This window comes from Alternaria incomplexa (assembly GCF_024043165.1).
Source record: "Alternaria incomplexa strain BMP 0042 chromosome Unknown scaffold_12, whole genome shotgun sequence".
Taxonomy (NCBI): Eukaryota; Fungi; Ascomycota; class Dothideomycetes; order Pleosporales; family Pleosporaceae; genus Alternaria; species Alternaria incomplexa.
This window is the reverse complement of record NW_026249861.1, coordinates 862115-882017: the sequence shown is the minus strand read 5'-3', so window position 1 is coordinate 882017 and position 19903 is coordinate 862115. Positions and strand designations below refer to the sequence as shown.

The window sequence follows — 19903 nt, the reverse complement described above, 5'->3', positions numbered from 1 at the left end:
TGCCCGCCGGTGTTGGTGTTCCAAAGTGCTGCCTCAGGCACCTGAAACCCCGCAGGTCTTGGAGCCGACACACCAAATGCCTCATTATCTTCGAATCGGCTACGCGACTAAACAACCACACCACTCAAGCTACTGTTAAGAGTGAAATTGTTTATAACGCAGGTTTGACAGGTGGTGACAGCTGCTTGCAGCCATCATCCTGGATTTCGCGAGCCGCGTGGGTATGGCGTCGTTTGTCTCGGTGTGCTTCATGTGGTGATTATAGCCGCGGCGCGACAATATGTGATACGTTATAGTGTTCGAGATTGTCGTTGGATGGATCGAAGATTCTGTGGTGAGTTGGATCGACGTACATGAGATGGTATGCGGTGTGTCGCGAGATCTGACGCGCGACCTTCCGAGGCGTGATCAGCCATTACTGCGATTGATGATATGTGATGTACATTATTGTTCTTCTATAATCTTCAGGTAGTGCCAGGAACGCCGCTATTCTACGAATTTGTAGGCTCATACGTATAATCGTTTCCTGTCTAGCTTTCCTACGTTCCTGTCGGCTCTTGCAAATGCTATCGCGCCTACGGCCTCATTCGGGCAGACATCTCCTATGCGCACAGGATAGTCGCGCATCAACGCTGTTCTCGCCAGTCCAGTCAAAGTAGTTCCTCCAGTAGGCGTTGGGACATAAGGATTCGAAAGCGTCAGCGAGGATGCATAGCCGATGATATCCGGTGCGATCGTGATGTACTTGAGTACGAGTCCGGTGTACGCGGCGGCAAGCAGTATGAATGAGCAAACCAATAAGGCTGCGAACCATCTCCAATCTGTTTTGTACATGGGCGTCGTATCCTGCGATACATTGGCTTCGGTCGCGACGAATGTAATATTGGCGTCTGCACGTTGTGCCTGGGTGAAATTCATAGCGCCGGTTTCCATCACGGATGCTGGTAAATTTCCGCCGATCGCTCTGCTGGCGTATGTGGATTGCCAGAATGTATTGTACATTATAGTCAGACGGTCGCCGAAGACTTGCGGCGACAGCTTGTAGAGTTCGACATTTCCAAAGAATACGCCGGTGAAGTCGAGTGGGTCCTGCAGCCATTTCTCCATAGTCGTCGCGCCTCGAGCCATTGCAGCAGGCATATTGAAGTTGTCCGCGCTCGTCATGGCGAGGAGTGCGGTAGCCATGAACTGCCTCCTTAGGGCGATATCGTAGCCTATTGGGTAGTCCTCGTCATACAAGTACATCTTCCTCATCTTATAAGCGGCACACTCCGTCCCATTGCAGCGCACTCCGACTTCATATTTCTCGAACGAAAGCCCGCAATTCGCCACTGAGTACTTCTCTGTATCCAAATCGACGATAGACTCACTCCGGATTGGGCAGGGGTAACTAGCACAAACCGGAGGCGTACAGGACGTCGCGTTCTTTTTGCAGGGCGGCGGCGCTGTATTGTTAACTACCTGGACTTGCCACGTATATTTTGACACAAAATCTATAGGTTCTCCTCGTGATGCATTGTTGCTTGAACAGGTCACGTCAAATTGGCGAGCTTCGATGTTGAAAGAGCTAATGCCGACAGAGGGAGGTCCAGCTATGGGGATACCGATTAGGGAAGCGTATGTGACGTTGTCGGCTGTACCATTAGGCACAAACTTCCACTCGTCAGACGTACTGTTCTCGATAGTGCGGTAGAGTGGGAGTTTGACGTTTCCCCATAGGTCCATAGGTGTAGTACGGTATCTGGTGCTGCTGAGTATAGATGTGAGGAAAATTGGAGTGAAGGAGCTACGGCCTGAACCTACGAATAGTGTAAGTATAGAGCCAGTTTACGTCTAAATTGAGCTTGGCACATGTAAACTTACTAAGGGTATTAGCAGTCTCCATTAATGAATCCATAAACGTCGTCGGATGGAGGTAGCGCACTTGTTTGGTAAACTGGACGTTTCCAATCTTTTGGTCAATAAGACGAAGTGCAGACTGTCCACCGACTGGCGAAAGGAGCCAAATCAATACGGATGCAAGTCCAAGCATAGACCAAGATCTCAGACAAAATTGACGTTCGAGTGCGGAGAAGACGGATTGGCAACCAATCAGCTGTTCGAGACGGCCGAGAGTTGTGCCTCGTTGAGCAAGGAAGAGACCAACATGTCGGAAAAACCTTCCCATCAAGGCCGCGAAGATTAGGGGGAAGATTGTCGGTGAAAGGAGAAGTGTTTGTTCCAGTTTGGTACCGTAGTCCGACACTTCTTTTCCGTTCAACCTGGCAGCGATGAGGGCCAGAGCTATAGCATGTCAGCAAGTGGTCGATGTAATCGTTGAAACAGCTCAGTATGGTCACACTGAGATCGATCGTACTCACCCAGAAACATGATAGGCGTTGAAGCCAGAATCACATCGAAAACCAGAATCAGTGCTTTCAATGGCGTAATCCTCCCAACTTTCCGTAAATCCGAAGGCCATTTATGCGATACGCCCTTAGTATTATCAACACTGTATTCCGTATCGCTATCCTGGGGAACATGCGGGGCGGTGTTGTACGCCCCGGAATCGTATTGGGTGTTCAGGCCGCCATCATATTCCACCGACACGTGTGGACCTTTTGCCTGGGGTCCAACAGGTTCATAAGCCATGGCGCTCGGGAGTACAGGCAAGTATCGTCGCCAAAGTTGAAAAGCAGTAAAGAAAAACGAATTAGAGAAAGAAAAGCTTGAGCAGCTACACAGGTACTAGAAAGGATTCTAAGAACAGAGCATGAAATATGCTGCCTGCCACCTGCGTTTTTGGCCCCAATCACACACATGCGGCATGGTACCTTGCAGCGGGCACCGCCCCGCCTCGGAACGGGGGTTAAGTTCGATAGAACATGCGCGATAAGCGGCTGAGGCTCTCGGTGAGGCTCTCAAGCTGTAGGATCGTAGATAAGTTGACGCCGCATTGGGGCCATCATGTGTTGCGCGCGAAGTCGACGACGCTGTGTGGTGGATCGGATTGTTTTTTGCCGCTAGGATGCTAGCGTGGTCCGAAAATAGGCTAATGCAAGGGTCATGATGTCTGCACTCTGTCAAACGCGACATGGAACGCCGCCATGCATTCCCCACATCTCCAACACCATACCGCCACACGACAGCCTTGGACCCAAGTACGAGCAGACCGGATACCACGGTACCTGAATCTTCTTATTTCCGAGTTGATCTAGCCCGTGCGATGTTGCCGACCTTGCGCGTTGGATAACCCGCGCAATGAGGATCACAGCATTTCTCTGGGCAACCGGGACCCATATCCCACGGCGCATGAGCAGAAGTACCGTCAGAGAAACTCTGGGTCTATCTGAGAAACAATGGCCAATCTTTCTGGTACAAATCTCGCTCAATCCGTTGTCGCGACGCGCTCATAGTGCTAACTTTCTCGCAGCGTGTCTCACTCGCAGTTTGCAAAGACTTCACACGCTCCACATTGACCGAGCTCACTGCAAAAGAGAAAGAGTATCTGATTCAAACAATCAGGGAGTCTGTAGTGAAGGAAGGGCTTCCACCTGTAGACGATGAAGGGATTGAGTGGCGTGTATCAAAGGTTCTGCCAGAGCTGCGCCACTATCAGCGCTGTATGCATACATGGGGCACATGACGCTTATCGATGCTAACCGATAACAGTCGCAGATCAGTACGAAGCCTGGGAGAAGGTAGCTCAGAGATCATTCCCTTATGTAAGTACAATGTCATGCATTCACTCGGTGACACGGAGCGTTGTCACATGTTCTAACCCACTTCCCAGAAAGTACTTCGCGAGGCGGTTAATGCAAACATGGAAAAGATTCCCAGAAAAGGACTCCGCTACTGGATGGATATTCCCGAAGATGTTCGAATGGAACTCGCAGAAGACGTTAACAGGCGACTTGATGAAAGTGGCCTGCCTACGATGGACGAAGAGGCCGTGTTGTATCGGCTCAGGAAACACGTGAACCATTGGATAAGGGACCACCATGTGTCGCAGTGACGCGCCTCACTTCAATGTAAGCAAATTACATCAAGTTTCATTACATCTGGTGGCGTCAAGAGCATCACGATCGCGACGTCTCTTGGGATAGCTTTTGGGCAGAAGTAAATTCGATGCCTGGGGTGGTCTTAGCTAATAGTGTGTAGTTAGAACGGAGCCGCCAAGACAGAACGATGACTAGCTTCAAGCGATTGCTGTATCAATCGAGAGCAAGTTCACAGCGCTCGAAGCATCTGTTCCGAACGACCAACCCAACTTCAACTCTTCGCCCACTCGTACTACAAGCCACTGGCGCCACATTCTAGGCAACCGGCGCATGGATGGTAGAGTAGTAGACTACTACTTCCTCCAAACAATGAGCTTGCCTGTTCCCCTACCCACAGCATCCAGCCATCCCTTGAACTGCGCAACGTCAACCCGGAAGCCCTCAACAAGCGGTATACTCCCAGCATTCTCCATCTTGGCGACCGTCCTCTTCAACGTCAGCGCACCCTCTTGCGGCTCAATGCTCGATGCATCTACCTGAGGCAGCTCCGAGCAGCTCGAGGCTGAGCGAATCTCGCGATGGAGATGCTTCTGGCCACGGTTACCGCTCACGAGGTTCTGTAGGGAAACAAAGGGCTTCAGTGGCTGCTTAGAAGATGTCGGGGTCATGGGCTGGTCACCAGGAGCGGGAGCATCCTTCTCGGGAAAGACGGTGTGCAGGCAACTCGACACATCGGTGACGGCGGAGATGTGCCACGCGAGCATGATATGCGGTGGCGCGATGTCCTCAGGCGAAGTGGGGTGACCCTTGATCAGGACATACGCCCATCGCCCCTCTCCATGGATGGCAAGATGCATCTGGTCCTGGGATCGAGTCGCCTCTCCTCCCGGCCCACGGTACCCGCGCTTAAGCTTCAGCTTCTTCTTCATTTCCTCGAGCTTCGTATGCTTTTGCTCTTGCTCCTCGAAAGCAGCGCGCTCCTCCTTGCCACGGAATACGTCGACTTCTGCGTAGGCAATCTCAGCCGCGTCGCCTGGACCCAAGAACCGGATCTCCTTGTGGGGAACGACGCTGGTGTCGTAGAAGCCGACGGAGATGAGGTGGTTGTAGATCGGAGCGGTGACGGGGAAGGGGAACGAGGCATGGGCACGGAATGCCTTGGGGTTTGGAAGGCGCCGGTAGAATGACTGTACTGTAAAGGACCAGTTCAGGAGGATGGTCAGGAGGGCGGGAGTGTAGCCAGGGAAGTCGATATCCCATGAAGATGACTCAGGAAGGGTTGGTAGGCCGGTTGTACCGTCTACACGGGAACCTTTGGGTGCCGGGCCGGAGACCTCATCGCCGTCTGGAGGCGTACGCTTCTTAGCTGACGAAGGCTCTTCTCCTGATGGGGCGTGGATGGCGACGGTAGCTTGAATAGGTGCCATAGGCTGCTTACTCTTGGCGGTTGGAGTAGACATGGGCTCCTTACCTTTGCCCTTGCCCTTTCCTTCATCCCAAGTCTCTGCCTCAACCTGAGGAGAAGGGAACAGCGGCTTATCCGGTAGAGGCTTTTGCATGTCCGCCGCCTGGCTCAGCACATTCAACCCCATGTTCTGCATCTTTTTATCGAGTCCATACTCCTCCAATCCAGCCTCGAACTCTTCCTTTAGACCCTCCGGCATGTCAGGCGGCATAACGAACGGCTCTGGCAGTGCTATGCCCAAGACACGGTGCAACCTCTTTGCTGCATCAGTGGCTCGAGCGAGACCCAAAGCGCGAGTCGTCTTGCTCTTTCGTGATTGGGAGAGACCAGGCTCGGGCTTGTTGTGCACATCAGGCTCTGGCGATGTCCAATCATCGAAGCCAGATCGAGGTGGAGGTGGGTTCACAACTGGTGTCTGGGGACCTGTCTCGATGCCCGCTTTCTTTTTGTCAGTCGTGCTCAGTTGAGGTGTAAATTTGCGCAATGCGAAGTTCAGGGATGAAGTAGTGTTAGGCGTGTCGAGCCCGGGGAGGTCAATGGGGGACTTGAGGTTAGTGGGTGCGGGCGGCTGTGAGCTTTCTGCCTTACCCTCATCGCTGGCTTTGAGGCCTTCTTCGGTGGCATCTTTGCCGTTGCCTTTGTTCTTGTTTTTGCGGCGGTTCTTGCTGCGATTCTTGTGGCCACCAGCCATGGTGAAGGTGAAGGGATGGGATCGAGCAGCTTGCTAGCTAGAGTCGTATATACGACCCCTTGGGGTTGTCTTTGGATAGCAAGTTCTCGCTCTCAAGATGGCGAGTTATTTGGTGAGGGTAAAGGTGTAAAGGAAGGAGCAGTCGGCGAGATGGACAAGGACGTAGGCAACGACGACGGCAACGAATCCGCGGTGGCCGCAACTCCAAGGTGACTGCAAATCCAAGGTGACCGCGAATCCATGGTGACCGACGAAAAGGAGTATCACAACAAACAAAGCAAAGTTAAAACTCGACGTGAAGCAGGAAATAACCTGGATTACCATTACGACATCCTCAAAAGGTGTCTAGTTATACTATCGCACGTGGTATCATGTCGCCTTATCCAAGGCTCCACTCTTTCGTCATAACAGCTCGTAATCTACTCAGTGGTAGAGAACACGTACTGAGCCTCGAGTGTGTAAGCTCCGCTGGAGGGACCGAAGATTTGCTCCTTCTCGCGCCTCCACTCGGGGTGGTTGATGGCGTCAATCCAGTCCTGGACCTCCATGACGACGCAGCCGTACTTGGGAACGTAGCCGCTGCTTCCCTCAGCACCTTGGGTAGACTTGATAGGTAGAGTACCTGAAGGTCTATTAGCAATTGTCCGAAGATTTTGTGAGTTTCACATACCATCTTGGCCGGGGCAGCTGTACATCTGGTACGCGGCTTGGTCAGAGTAGACGTCGAGCTTGATGCCGGACCACTCGCTCCACAAAGAAGCGACAGGTCCAGAGTTGCGCCAGTCGAGAGCCTCAGCTTCGTCGCGGTTGACGAGATAGCAGTTGTCGTAACCGGTGCAGTTAGTTCCGCAGTTGCCGAGAAGCTCGGGCGCAGTCTGGTTGGCACCAATCTGCTTGGGCGCCGACCAAAAGTCGTTGACAGAGTATTGCTCGTTGGGGAGAATAGTACCGGTGGGAATAAGAATGGCATCTACATCCATGCGCTGGCCAGAGTATGGGATGTGGAAAGTGTGGTTGAAGATGGTCTCATCCTCAGGGTTACCGAATCCGTCCAAGTTCCAGTAGGTCTACTTTGGTCAGCATTGCAATATGCATCAAAAAGCAGTTTACTTACGTGAGAAGTCAGCATGATGGGTGTCTTCTTGGTGGTAGCGAGCGCCACGATCTTGATGTTCCAGGTGTTTGGGGTCATGGTGTAGGTAACGTAGCTCACGACCTCACCGGGGAAGCCCTCCTTGCCGTCGGGATCGACAATGGAGAAGGTGATGGAATCCTCGGTATGCGCCACAACAGTGAAGTTGCGGTAATCCCATCCATCCGGTCCACCGTGCAGGGTGTTGTTGTTGTTGTTCTCGTTGGGCTCGATGAAAAACTGCTCGCCGTCGATGGAAAAGGTAGAGTTCCGAATGCGATTGGCGTAACGGCCGGGCACACCACCCAAATGGGGGTGAACCTCGCCCTCATAAGCAGTCGCGTTGTCGAAGCCGAGAACAATGTCGCGCTCAACACCGTCCTTGCCCATGACGAACAAGTTGGAGATGGACGCGCCATATGGGATGAAGTGACCGCGAATGCCCTCAGACGAGATCTCGTACTTGCCGTCCTTGTCAGGTCCGGACGAGCTCGAGTTGGTCGGCGGGGTGCTGTACTGCGCGAGGGCAGTCGCAGCAAAGAGGGGGAGTACACTTGAGAACCGCATCGTGACTTGCCAAGCTCGATCGAGTTGGGAAGTGGAGGTGATGTGATGTGGTGTGGAGAAGCGTACGGGGTTGAAGGGCGGAGGGTTCTTATATACTGCTATAGACGAACAGGCTACCGGCGTAATTACCGTTCCACGATCCTGTGACTAGGATCCATCCCGCATATTCTCACTTCTCCAGCCTCCAGGTTTATGGTGCTAATGGGCTCGTACTGGGGAAAGTGCGGGTCGCCGCTCGAGGGTAGCGAACGTGCGCTTCTTCCCCGCAGGAAGGCCATGTCAATTTCCCCAGGAACGCGGCTATGACGAAATCGGCCCGCGTAAGCTCGCAGAAGCTGCATACTAGTCACATCTGTGCCATGGAGCGCGATGATCAGCTGTCGCACAAGGTTGTCGCTCTCAATTGCAGTTGTCCTTCGTTCATGTTGCACCGTGAGGCATCCAGCTCCGTCGCAAGCTCGAAGCCTCGGTCGTCATAGCTCTCAGAAGCGCGACTACACAATCTCACTTGACAAGGATCCGTCTAGTAAAAGGCACCGGCAAAAGTCGCCATTCGCGGAAAATAGCGGAAAAAACTAAATGCGCCCCCTTCACAGGCAGAACAACGTGGAGATGGCTTGTTGTTTACGCGGAGAGCGGCTGGGGTGAAGTATCCCTGCCGATGAGCTTACCCGTTGAGGCGGAAGCTTGAACCACGCCACATGTCGTGTATGCAAGGTCGGGATGGTATACTGCATGCAGCAATGACACCGCCATTTGCATCCTTCTACGCTTCTACGCTTCTACGAAGCAGCTCGTCATTCGTCATCATGCCCTGATCATGCAGATACAACATGATGTTGGAAGACATTAAATTAGATCGCATCATGTCCTGTTGTTCTACGAACAACTGTTACATACATGAGTCGGGTATTCTCGTTGATTATAGTCGTACATTCCTTCTGTAGCTCCAACCACTTTCGCTGCCGCTTGCGGTTATTTTTCCTACGACCTTCTCCGTTTTCATCCCGGTAGAGCGCGCAAACTGGCTCCCTGGCTAGGTCTAACGGTATTCCGCATCTGCATCAGGTGAGAACGGCGATCTGAGAGCTGCATACTGTCGCCTTGAACCGTCGAATTCCAACTCGTTCCCGTTATTCCAGTGTGAATCGGCGAAAGACTGTGAAGGAGGAGGGTACTGGTACGATCTATCAAGAACCGGCAAAGCCATGTGTACTGGCACGTGAACACCTCGAAGGCCAAGTCCCTGTGTAGTGTATGGGTACTGGCGACCGTATGCAAGAGACTCCTCACGACGATCATCTGAAGCGTTCTGCCAGTTGTTGATGTACTGCCTATTCAGTTCAGCAGCGGCTGCCTGAGCATCGAGATGAGATACCACTGAGTCGATGCGTCCTTGTGGTCGTGGAGCGTCGATCTCGGATGCCACGTTGACAGCAGTGAGCAGGTCGTCGAAACTTGATCGAGTAGGCAGCCGATGAGAATGATATGACCTCATATCTTCGATAGGCTGCTCACTCTGTTGGCGGGGCCGCGAAGTGTCGACAAAGGAATGACTGCAGTCTTCAGAGGTAGGCACCATCGAAGGTACCAAGGGAGCTTCTTGGGTCACCGCCCTCGGTTTCAGAACGGCTGATGAAGGCTTTCGTTGCGCCACGCCCTCTCTGCAGCTCGGATGCTCGTTCCAGCTCACGTCTGGCTTGTTGTTCTTCGCCCAGCAACCGCTGGTTGTCTCCAGATCATCAAGCTTCTTGCCCCAATGGTGTTTCTTAACCTTTGACCTGCCGGAAAATCCCTTGCCGCATAGACTGTGAATGTAGGGCCCTCCTGTTCCTTGCGACGGAGTATCTGCCTCCTTGATCTTCTTTTCCGGTTGAGGTGGGACCGAAAGTTGATCAGCGATTTCGGTATCTTCTACTCTTGGTTCCTCCTTCGCCTTAGCCTGGATTGTTGAGCTTTGACGGCGACGGCGTTTCTTTGATGGAGGGGGCATCTCGTCGATGGGCTGGCCGATGGGTACAGCGACGGGTACTCCGAGCACAGATGGGCTAGCGGTTGCTGTCTTTCCCTTCCTTGGAGAGAGAGTTGGAGAAAGTTGCGTTTGGTAAGATGTTGCTGGCGAATTGAAGTGATCACCAGTGGGAGACCGCGCATGATTGAGCATCGGACCGTTGGTGACGGAAGACCAAGGCTGGCTATAGTAGGCATGACCATCCTCGTGCCATAGTGGAGAGATCGGGGGTAAGCGCATCTGAGGCTGATGAGCGGGCTGCAGGAATTGAGGGCTAGGGCTAGGTCGTTCGAGAGGCTGGCGGAATCCGAAGTCGAAGTCGCCCACGCCTGGAGGTAGACACACGACGTCAGTATATGTCTCACGTGCATTTCGTGTAGTCAAAACTTACCCCAGTCAGCCTCTCTGTGAAACAGGATGTTCAGGAGATCTTGCTTGAGGTCTGCGTGATCTCCGAGCGTGTGCCTGATCGCAACGAGTGTGTCTTTCTTCGACATCTCTCCAGCTCGGAATGTGCCAAGGATGTTCAAGATGCTGATGACCTCAGTCGAATGTTCACCGAATCGGAGCTTCAAAAGTTAGTATCAGATGCAACGGAATTGTATATGATGATGATGGCCCTCGATAGAGAGTGCGGAAGCAACGACTCACCTTGATGTTGTCCAGGAATATGTAAACGACCTGCCCGATAGTCGGCTGCTGACTACGGCTCACATGCTCGTGTCTGCCGTTGAACGTTCCGGAGTGCACCATCTCGGTTGGTTGTAGCGATTGCTGCGCACTATTGAGCATGTTGTCGCTGTCGAGAGCTTCGATGACGTTGGTCCAGGTGGTAGCGCGGTCACTTCTTTCTGGCCACAACCTTCAGTCCAATCCCAGTACCGGCGCTGATGCGATATGTTTACGGAATTGATGGGTGCTGGAACCTCGTGGGATAGGCGCTCGGTCCTCAAATAGCCGAGTCTAGTCTGTTAGCAGTGATTGCACCTTCCGGTGAAGTGAAGATGAAACACGTGAGCGCGTGTCGCCCACCGCTTTTCGGTCTCGGGGAGGCGGAAACGAGGTATCGCTCGTTTGTATAGTGGGTGGACGTGCGCAGGCGGAAGACTTCGTGGGCTCCAGCTGTTTGTACATCAGGTGTCACACGGTCTGCTAGGCCCCATTAGGCCCACTGCTGCATCTTAAGGAAGTCGCGATGACCGCAAAGCAACATCATACGTTTCTCCCAACAATTCGATCCGTAGCAACTGGAAAAGGCGACGGTATAGACTTATAAAAGAAAAGCGCGAAGTGGGTAAAGTTTGTATACGTACTTTTGAGACACTGGGTATGAGGTGACATCGTGCAAGAACTGACTTTCAGCGTCATCAAATCGTTCAGCATATCTGGAAAACCCTCATACATCAGTTCGCGTGTCTTTCGATGCAATCAAGCGGCCTCTAAATACCGTTTGGCGAGTATGGCCGGCATCATACACCACCTCTACCACGCTCTTTCTGCAGTGCCAGCCACTGTCCATTCGATCGAACAACACAAAGTCGGCAGGATGACCCGGCTCTAGGGCGAGAGACGTCGGATCGCAGCCAATAGCGGCCTTTGCCCGCGTTGATACGGTTTCCTGCATGCTTAGCATAAACAAACGGGGTGTTGAACGGCTGCTTACATATAGTAGTTCAGCGTCTTTCTTTGTACCAGCTTGGTAAAGACCGACACCCAAGGATGCGATACTCTGGTCACAGTTTCAGCTACATTTCTACATAAGTTTGTATGCGAAATGTCTTACCAGAGGATCACAGTTTCCGTACGGTGTGAATGCGTTGCCCACATTGTTCACGGCAATGGCAGCATTGAATCCATACTCGTTGATGAGTTCAACGACCGGCAGAGTCCCGCGCACATTCTCTGGTGTTCGCATCATGAACAGGTCGGAGGTCGGCAGGCCTACGAAAGAGATTGGCAGGTCGCCTACTTCTTGTCTCAGATGCGTCCACTCGTCGTTCCGGAATCTCGTCAATCTGGTGCAATGTCCTAGCGTAATTTGCCTGTCTCCCGCCTTTTCGTTCCATTTGAGCTCTTTGAACATGTCCAGGGTATCCCAGACCAGTGGCTTCTTGTCTTCTTCCAGGAAGTAGTCAAGATGAAGATCTAGATGCTTCTGATATTTGAGTGCTAACTGCGTGATCCATTTCACGTTATCCTTGGACTTTTGTTCATCATCCTCGACATATGGCGTGCTTCCGAGCACATCCACTTTCTCATACGAGGCAGCACCAGTCATCAGCTTTCTTACTTCCTCGCCCCCGTCCTGGCCAGTAAACAGCGGGAGCTGGGCGAACGCGCAGATTTGCACTTCGCATCGGTCCTTGAACCTTTCTTTCAACTTGAGGCCCGCATTCAAACATTTCATCTGAACTACCCCATCCACTTCTACGAATGCCCGCATAGCAGTCACACCGTGCTGTATGCTCTCTTCGATGAGGCGCGCGCCCCTCCTGAGGAGATCGTCTTCCTCAAACCTTGACTTCGCCTCACCAGTCATCGACATGGCCTCATTGAAATCGCCACTTTCGATCTGCAAGTCGCTGAATTTGGGGTCTTGCAGGAGGAAACACTTGTCAAGATGGATATGGGCATGACAAAGCGATGGCGCTACGAGACGATTGCCTCCATCTAGCGTGTCCTCACTGCGCCCGTCCGAGTCCTTGACATGACTGTCTACCGAAACAATTCTTCCATCGTTGATCGTAATGTCCCAGAGTGTCGACGATGGTTTATCCGGTATACGCACGTTGGCAATTTTCTTGAGGGGTTTCTTTGACGTTTGGTCCTCCATGCTTTCCTCCTCTTCACTCGCGCCAAAGACTAGGGTGCTGGGTATCGACAGGTTTTGCCTGTTAAGGTGCAGATGAGAGAAAAAGAAAGGAAGAAGGAGAACAGGGAATAGCGATAATGACGCTTAGATAGACTTGGAGGATACTAGATCGCTTCACTGAACGAGCGTCAACGAGTGCCAAGAGGGATGCTGAGGCAGTGAATGAGACGGGGCCCCAATAGCAACAAGAAGCACCTCTTGAAGGCTGCTATTTTACATCACACGCAGGTCTCTGATGTCGATAAGGCTGGGAATAGATGAAAAAGCTTGTGCAGTCGAGGGCTGGGTGGGGGTGATGCCCCGCATGGCTATAGGGGGAGCTAGAGTATCCGTGCATGCACGTAGTCGTACCTAACCTCGACGCGTCTCGAAGAAGTTACCATCCTATCCACCTTCCATCTCCACTGACGCGCTTTCATCGCGAACTTCGCTGCCGTTCATTTTCGCACACTTTGCAACATGCAACCGAACTATCAGGCACGGGGATATAATTATCCGCAACAGCACAATGCAGCTACGCCATCCCGGCGACCAGGTAAGTACCCATTGCCAACCACAGCTTCCCCAACACGCCCCATCGCACCGACCGCCTGCGCATACCTTCCGTAAAAGACGATGATTAGTAGGAACGACCTCGCTCACTTGTTTCGCAACCCAGGCCCCATTGTCCACGCTCCGCACCCGGCTGCGCAACCGCAGTACAACAACGCCAACATGCAGGCTTCGCAGCGCGCCGAAGCTGAACGCCGCGAGAAGATGCGTCGAATCGCGAAGAACCCGACCGACAAGAACATTCCCGAGGGCGTAGAAGACGTGTGCATCGGCGACGCCGTAGCCCGCTACAAAGAATTGCGCGAGGTCGAGCGCACGCTGGATGCGACCATGATGCGCAAGAAGCTGGATGTCATGGACTCAAAACACCATTCGCGCGCATCGCGCTACGGCACCATGCGCATATGGATATCAAACACCGCCGAGAACCAGCCTTGGCAGAGCACCGGCCTCGACGCAGACGCTTTCGATTTTGACGGCGAGAACAACGCGACATACCGCGTGAAGATCCAAGGCCGCCTGCTCGACGAGGACGGCGACGAAGGACTTGAGGAGGATGAGGACGAGGAGAAGGACGCCGATGCTATGTATGTCGACCTTCTACTTGCGGCGGCGCCAGTTCGAGCGCCTGCTGGTCGGATTTTACCGCATACAGCAAAACTGACTAGCGTCTAGGGATGAAGACGGAGCCGAGAAAAAGCCAGCCGCGAAGCCAAAGCAGTTCTCACACTACTTCACGTCCATCAACATCGATTTCGACCGCGCCAAGAGCTTACAACCCGACAACTTTACGCAAATCGAATGGAAACGACCCGAGAACCCCACTGCGAAGGAGGCCAACTTCAGCGAACTCGAGTTCGAGCGCAAGGGCGACGAAAACATCAACATCACGATCAACCTGCAGCGGTACCAAAACCCCGAAGTCTTCCGACTGAGCAAACCTCTCGCCGAGCTGCTTGACACCGATGAGGAGGATCGCGCTGGTGTCCTCATGGGCATCTGGGAATACGCGAGGTCGCAACACCTACAACAAGAAGACGATGAGCGCAAGTTTGCGTGCGATGCGAGGCTGAAGGCCCTGTTCGGTGGCCAGGACCACTTCTTCTTCCCGAATCTGCCCCAACTCATCAAGCAACACCTCACAACTCTCCCACCAATCCAACTACAATACACGATCCGTGTGGACAAGGATTACATCTCGCCCGCTGCCGACTCCGGCAAGACCCCCTCCGAACCGACCGTATACGACGTCCAGGTAGCACTCGAGGACCCGATGCAGCCGCTGTTCCAAGACATCCTCCGCCGACCAGATAGCTTACAAACCCTGCAAGAGATTCAGAAGATCGATGAGCAGCTTGTGCTGTTGATGGGTGCTATTGGTCAGTCGAAGGCGAAACACGCCTTCTTCACAAGCATGTCCAAGGACCCTGTGGCCTTCTTCAAGCGCTGGCTGTCCAGCCAGAAGCGCGACCTCGAAGTGCTACTCGGCGAGGCTACACGAGGTGGCGGCGAAGACGTGTCTGGCGACGAATGGCGACGAGGAGGAGCCGATGGTGTATGGGGCAGTGAAGTCGCAAAGGAGAGCGTGGCCTTGTGGCTCGCCAGGTCCAGCATCAAGCCTCATTAGGTAGAGGCCTTGGAAACTCAGGACTTGGAAACCGAGGCCTTGAAAAACTAGGAGCTTGATTCCTTGCTGCTTTATTGGTTTTCTTGTTAGGTCGTAGGAGTTTACGCTCGTGTTATGGAGAGCCGGGTGAAAAGACGGCGTTCATATTCGATACCCAACGATTAGTTCCTTCCCCAGCTTGAACAAGCGATGTGACATGACGCAATGTGGTTTAGTTTTGGCCGGAAGCAGCTACTGGGTTAGTCATCGATCTCCCTGTGCACCTTCCAGATGCCACAGTGATGTTCTGTCACTGGTACCTCTGAAGCACACCACAACTCAGCACCCTCATATAGTGCTGCCCATGTGTGCGTTTAGCATCGTCGATATACTGCTGCCAGTTCACAGCATGGTGTCACCCGCTCAGTTGCGGTTTTCCCTCCTGTCAAATGCGAAACCGGAAGGCAAATTGCATGACAATAGATATTGGCGGCTTTGTCGAAGCAGATCGGAGGCATGCGCGCCCGCTGGAGCCCATGTTGAGATACTGCGAGGCTGAAGTACGGCGATATTCGAATTGTCCAATGAGAAGCCTCCAGCTCTTCTCAGCCTTGTGCCATGCCACATGCAGACCTCTTCACATCACCTCAATCACACCACAGAATTATCCTGCAGACCGCATCTTCCAGGCCGTCCACTTTGGGTGCATGATTGGGTCGCCTGGCCACCGGTGCCAAGGGAAATCAGTATGCCGCCGATTGTGTGCACTGCTTTGCACTAGAAGTCCCAGTTCCTTGTCCGCATAGTATTATTATAAGTCCGATTACTCTACCATGATAATTTGAAGTACTTCCGATTTCGAAGCAGGCGACAATGCCTCGACACCCTAAACTCGTGGCTCTCACAATAGTCAACTTCATCTTGTTCGTAAGCATCGCATTGGCTGTATATAGCATCATTTCTTCTTCACGGAGTTGTTCTAAACGGGAAGCGTCTCCCTTCTATATTATTTTCGTTGTCGTGTTATTATTCGTTGTCGTGCTTTTATTCGTGGTAGTAATTGTTCTTGCTGCATTGCATGTATTGGTCTTAAACGACGGGAAGCTTATCAAAGACGACGAGCCAAGTCCTGCGAGATATCCCCAGAATCTGAACGAGCTCTCGATGTGCCACGCACACAGCCCAGAAAAAGAATCATCTTGAGTCCAAAGCAAGTCCTGGGGCTGGACGACGAAGCATATCTAAGCGGATTACCAGATCATGAACGTAAGTCCTACAGTGCACAAATTCCACTCTAGCAGTATTGACAGCAACATTTCTAGTGCGTAATAACGCATCACACGTCACTGTCTTCCCTGCCACTGGATTAACTCGGTATGATCACAAAATACCAGACCTTCGTAAGGAATACGGTGTCAATCCTTTCGACGTGGAGTACCAACCCAATCCCGTAATATTCTCTCATCTAAAACCATATTCTTCATCGCTACGGCCCTTGCTATCCGAATACGCCGATTCGAGCTACGAGAGATCTTTGAGCGATAGCGAAACCATTCGTACTCCTTCACTCGTAGAGTCTTCTTCGTCGTCGAGTAACAACACCATCAACCCAAGCATCCTCTCGGAGTCCGGATCAAGCCGAACATCAATCGATAGTCGATCCATCGACTTCATATCAAAAAAGCAGGACGATACTTCTCACGAGTAAGTCAAGATCCTGGAACCTCGGCGCGTAAGCTAAATTAAGCAGGCAAGCACCGCACCTTTTGTGGAAGGCCAATGAGGGCCCTAGGACACCAAGCCCAAATTACTCATTATACGGAAACCAAGATGATTTCCTCCAGGTTCTTACTGTCTCAAGCCCTGCGGTATCTTTGTCATATTTGAATGACGAACATGCAAATCTTGAAGAGGACCCGTCGTACACTGTATGCAGCAAGCCATCTACGGCTGCGCCTCCACCTGTACCTGTACCTGTTACATCGTCAACCGCCTCCGCACCAACACCAATCATCATCGAAGATGAGACAAGGCGACTACTATACGCATGTCCAAACTGCCCCAGGAGATTCCACACGCAAGGTCTAATGAGGTAACACGCGTCCTCATCCCTACCCACCCCTCCTCTGACCTCTACCTAGAAACCACTACAACCGTACACACAACCTCCGCTATACATGCAACCTATGCAACGGCATCTCCTTCGGCCTAGCAGCAGACCTAAAGCGTCATAAGAAACATGTGCATCAGCAAGGCATCGACGGTGACGAGATATACCGATGTACTATCCCAGGCTGCTCCACACCCACCAAGGTCTTCAGACGGAAAGACAACTTTAACAGACACATCAAGCGGTGTCGCAAACGGATTGGAAAGGGAAAGGGTAAAGAGCGTGCAGAACCTGAAGTTAAGGAAGAACAAGGTCCGAGGGAAGCGCATATGAAGAGTAGGAATATGGGTATTTAACGTTTCGCGCACAATTATCGAATACAACATCCATCCCCAGCATAACCTCCACTCATAAGATCTCATAGCGGCGACAGCAGCGGCGGCACATAGCGTTGCCCATAGCCCATGCATTCAGCGTCCCGACATCTCTATACCCACACATCCAAATGTACAACAGCGCGACTCTCCTCTTCAGAAGAAGTGGAAAAGTCGACGCCTCATCTGTCCCTTCTCTTCTCTTGCCTTCCTCAATCTATACCCTAATCTCGTTCTTCGTTCGTTGTGCTTACGGGGCAACAGCTGGCCCATGTGTCCTTCGATCTCTCTTATGGAAAAATAACAAATGCCTACAACGCCCGTTTCGCGCACACCTCTTTTTTCTCAGGGTGGTGGAACTATGCAACTTCGATGCGGTCGGATAAGGAGAGGAAGCGACGACCACGATGTTCGAAGCGTCGTCGCTGAAGATGTAGGAGGGACTGGCATGTATGAAGTCCAAGACAACACGCCAGAAAACGCCAGGCAGGAGAGAAGAAATCGGCCTCGGAAAAGAAAAGTCTCCTGGGAAGACATCATCTACGGCAAGGGAACTCGTTGGAAGAAAGGGCGTGTTGTGTGGGCGTGACGTGAAAGAAGGCGGGGCAGGCGGAAAAAGGTGAGGAAAGGAGAGCAGACATCTCAAGTATTGCTGATGATGACTCTGGCGCCTTCTTTACCCAACACACCCCTCTCTTTCGCCTTGGGACTCCTGTCCCGGCCCTTTTTGCGACTGAGGAAGCCGAGCATTCCGGAGGGTTTCTCAGCTTGGGCATCTTTCTGTACGAGGGCGGAACTTTGGTTAGCCATCTCAGTCCAAGAACCGGTCTCGTTGAGAACTACCTGTACGCCTCCGCTGGTGCTGATGCTGCGTTGCGAGCCTCGCTGGCGGTTGTTCATCGGGCGGGAGAAGGAGGGGGTGGGGACTTCGGAGCCGTCGTTGGGGAAATAGTCGACGTGCTCGCCACGTTGCGAGGTGGGTGAGCCGGTGTTGGCGGTCTGGTTCAGTATGTTGGTTGCAAGGGGAGGGCTGCCGTTGGGAGATTGCGTCGATCGGCCAGTAGCGGCGGAGCGTGTGGGATGGAGTTCTGCGTCCTGGGGATTGTTCGCAACTGGGCGACCCCAGGGATCTACTGACGGTGTGGGAGGTTGATCCGGTGCGCTTTGGTTGCTCGTCCTTGAGCCGCCGACAGAATCTTGAGGATCTACGACTGCGACCGCGGCAGGCGTTCGTTGGTCACCAGCGGTGGTGTAGTTGAAGGGCTCGAAAAGGGTCTCAATCATCCTGTGCAGCTCTTCAGCCCTGATCTCCTGCTCGGTCGCATCGTCCTTGAGCGCCTCTCTAGGCTTCTGTCTCCGCGCTCTTGCCTCAAGCGGTGCTTCTTCCAACAACAGCTCCTCCAGGTCGTAGGTGGCATCGAAGTTGGTCTTGTCGCTCGACGGGATAAAGACGGGCGGGATTTCTTTGCGCTCTAACGCGATGAAATCGATGGGACGGAAGAAGGGATTGTCTGTGAAGGACTCGAATCCGATGGCGCCGATGCGCTTTGTCCTGTTCTTCTCCAAAAGCGAGCTGATGGCATGTAGACAGGGCATGGATACGGGGGGACTGGTAACGGGGTATGTGGGCTCTCCCTTGGAGATCTTGGCGGCGAGAGAGTCGTGGCTGCTAGCCTCGAAGGGTCGCTTGTTGTAGATGCACTCGTAGAAGAGCACGCCCAGTGACCACCAGTCGACTTCGCATGAGTATCCTTTGCCTTCGTAGACCTCGGGCGCGAGATAGGCGAGCGTGCCGGACTTGCTTGTCAGCGGCTTGGTGGGGACAAAATCGGAAGCGACGTTCTGGGTATGTTAGTGATGGCCGCAGACATGATGAGGACCGAGCTTACGAAATCTGCCAGATGGACGTGACCTTCGGAATCCAACAGCACGTTGTCTGGCTTGATATCCCTGTGTACGATGCCCTGCTGGTGGATGTAGCGCACGGCGCAGCCTAGCTGGGCTATCCAGAAGCGCACAGCCTCCTCTGTAAATGTCTTTCGCGAGATGTGGAAGCGCAGGTCACCGCCATTCATTAGATCGACCACGATATATCTGCTCTTGTCAGCCGCGTGCTAACTCATCGCTGGGAGGTATGACGTACAGGTATTCGATGTCCTGGAAGCTGTAGCGCAAGTTGCAGAGGAAGGGGTGGTTCAGGTGCTCGAGCATGCGCCGCTCGCGAATGATGTTGCGGACGCTTTCCGAGCGTACGACTGTGGCACGACGTCAGCTCGAGTAGTGCTGGGATGATGCACAGGGCATGGAGACGAACCTTCATCTTTGCGTATGTACTTGAGCGCAAAGGTGAGACCCGTGTCTTTGCGCTCGACAATGCGCACCTTGCCGAATGCGCCCTTGCCGACGACTCGCAGCAGCCGGAAGTGGTTGAGGTTTACTGATGGTGTTAGTCTGATAGTCCATGCCGGATGTCCTTATCTTCTGTATGTCTAGGACGCACCTTGGTCGGTAAAGACGACGGGCTTGCCGTTGCTCTGACCCAT

General features: G+C 52.9%; 7 protein-coding genes across 7 annotated transcripts; 1 reads left to right on the top strand and 6 right to left on the bottom strand.

The window, feature by feature from the left end:
• Positions 1 to 507: 507 nt before the first annotated feature.
• Positions 508 to 1725, bottom strand: J4E90_008170 (uncharacterized protein; the record flags this gene model as incomplete). The annotated part of the gene is made up of 2 exons (XM_051437700.1): positions 508 to 1214; positions 1674 to 1725. The coding sequence occupies 2 exons, from the start codon at positions 1723 to 1725 to the stop codon at positions 508 to 510; spliced, it is 759 nt and encodes a 252-aa protein (XP_051288511.1).
• Positions 1726 to 4333: 2608 nt separating this feature from the next.
• J4E90_008169 (uncharacterized protein) lies at positions 4334 to 6136 on the bottom strand (the record flags this gene model as incomplete). The annotated part of the gene is made up of 1 exon (XM_051437699.1): positions 4334 to 6136. One exon carries the CDS (start codon positions 6134 to 6136, stop codon positions 4334 to 4336), a length of 1803 nt encoding a protein of 600 aa, XP_051288510.1.
• Positions 6137 to 6555: 419 nt separating this feature from the next.
• J4E90_008168 (uncharacterized protein) lies at positions 6556 to 7835 on the bottom strand (the record flags this gene model as incomplete). Its single annotated transcript, XM_051437698.1, has 3 exons — positions 6556 to 6758; positions 6807 to 7203; positions 7251 to 7835. The coding sequence occupies 3 exons, from the start codon at positions 7833 to 7835 to the stop codon at positions 6556 to 6558; spliced, it is 1185 nt and encodes a 394-aa protein (XP_051288509.1).
• Positions 7836 to 8877: 1042 nt separating this feature from the next.
• J4E90_008167 (uncharacterized protein) lies at positions 8878 to 10638 on the bottom strand (the record flags this gene model as incomplete). The annotated part of the gene is made up of 3 exons (XM_051437697.1): positions 8878 to 10175; positions 10238 to 10415; positions 10498 to 10638. The coding sequence occupies 3 exons, from the start codon at positions 10636 to 10638 to the stop codon at positions 8878 to 8880; spliced, it is 1617 nt and encodes a 538-aa protein (XP_051288508.1).
• Positions 10639 to 11599: 961 nt separating this feature from the next.
• Positions 11600 to 13024, bottom strand: J4E90_008166 (uncharacterized protein; the record flags this gene model as incomplete). Its single annotated transcript, XM_051437696.1, has 2 exons — positions 11600 to 12737; positions 12936 to 13024. 2 exons carry the CDS (start codon positions 13022 to 13024, stop codon positions 11600 to 11602), a joined length of 1227 nt encoding a protein of 408 aa, XP_051288507.1.
• Positions 13025 to 13333: 309 nt separating this feature from the next.
• On the top strand, positions 13334 to 14897 carry J4E90_008165 (uncharacterized protein; the record flags this gene model as incomplete). The annotated part of the gene is made up of 2 exons (XM_051437695.1): positions 13334 to 13857; positions 13946 to 14897. 2 exons carry the CDS (start codon positions 13334 to 13336, stop codon positions 14895 to 14897), a joined length of 1476 nt encoding a protein of 491 aa, XP_051288506.1.
• Positions 14898 to 18002: 3105 nt separating this feature from the next.
• Positions 18003 to 19903, bottom strand: J4E90_008164 (uncharacterized protein; the record flags this gene model as incomplete). Its single annotated transcript, XM_051437694.1, has 5 exons — positions 18003 to 19202; positions 19250 to 19454; positions 19504 to 19615; positions 19675 to 19797; positions 19861 to 19903. 5 exons carry the CDS (start codon positions 19901 to 19903, stop codon positions 18003 to 18005), a joined length of 1683 nt encoding a protein of 560 aa, XP_051288505.1.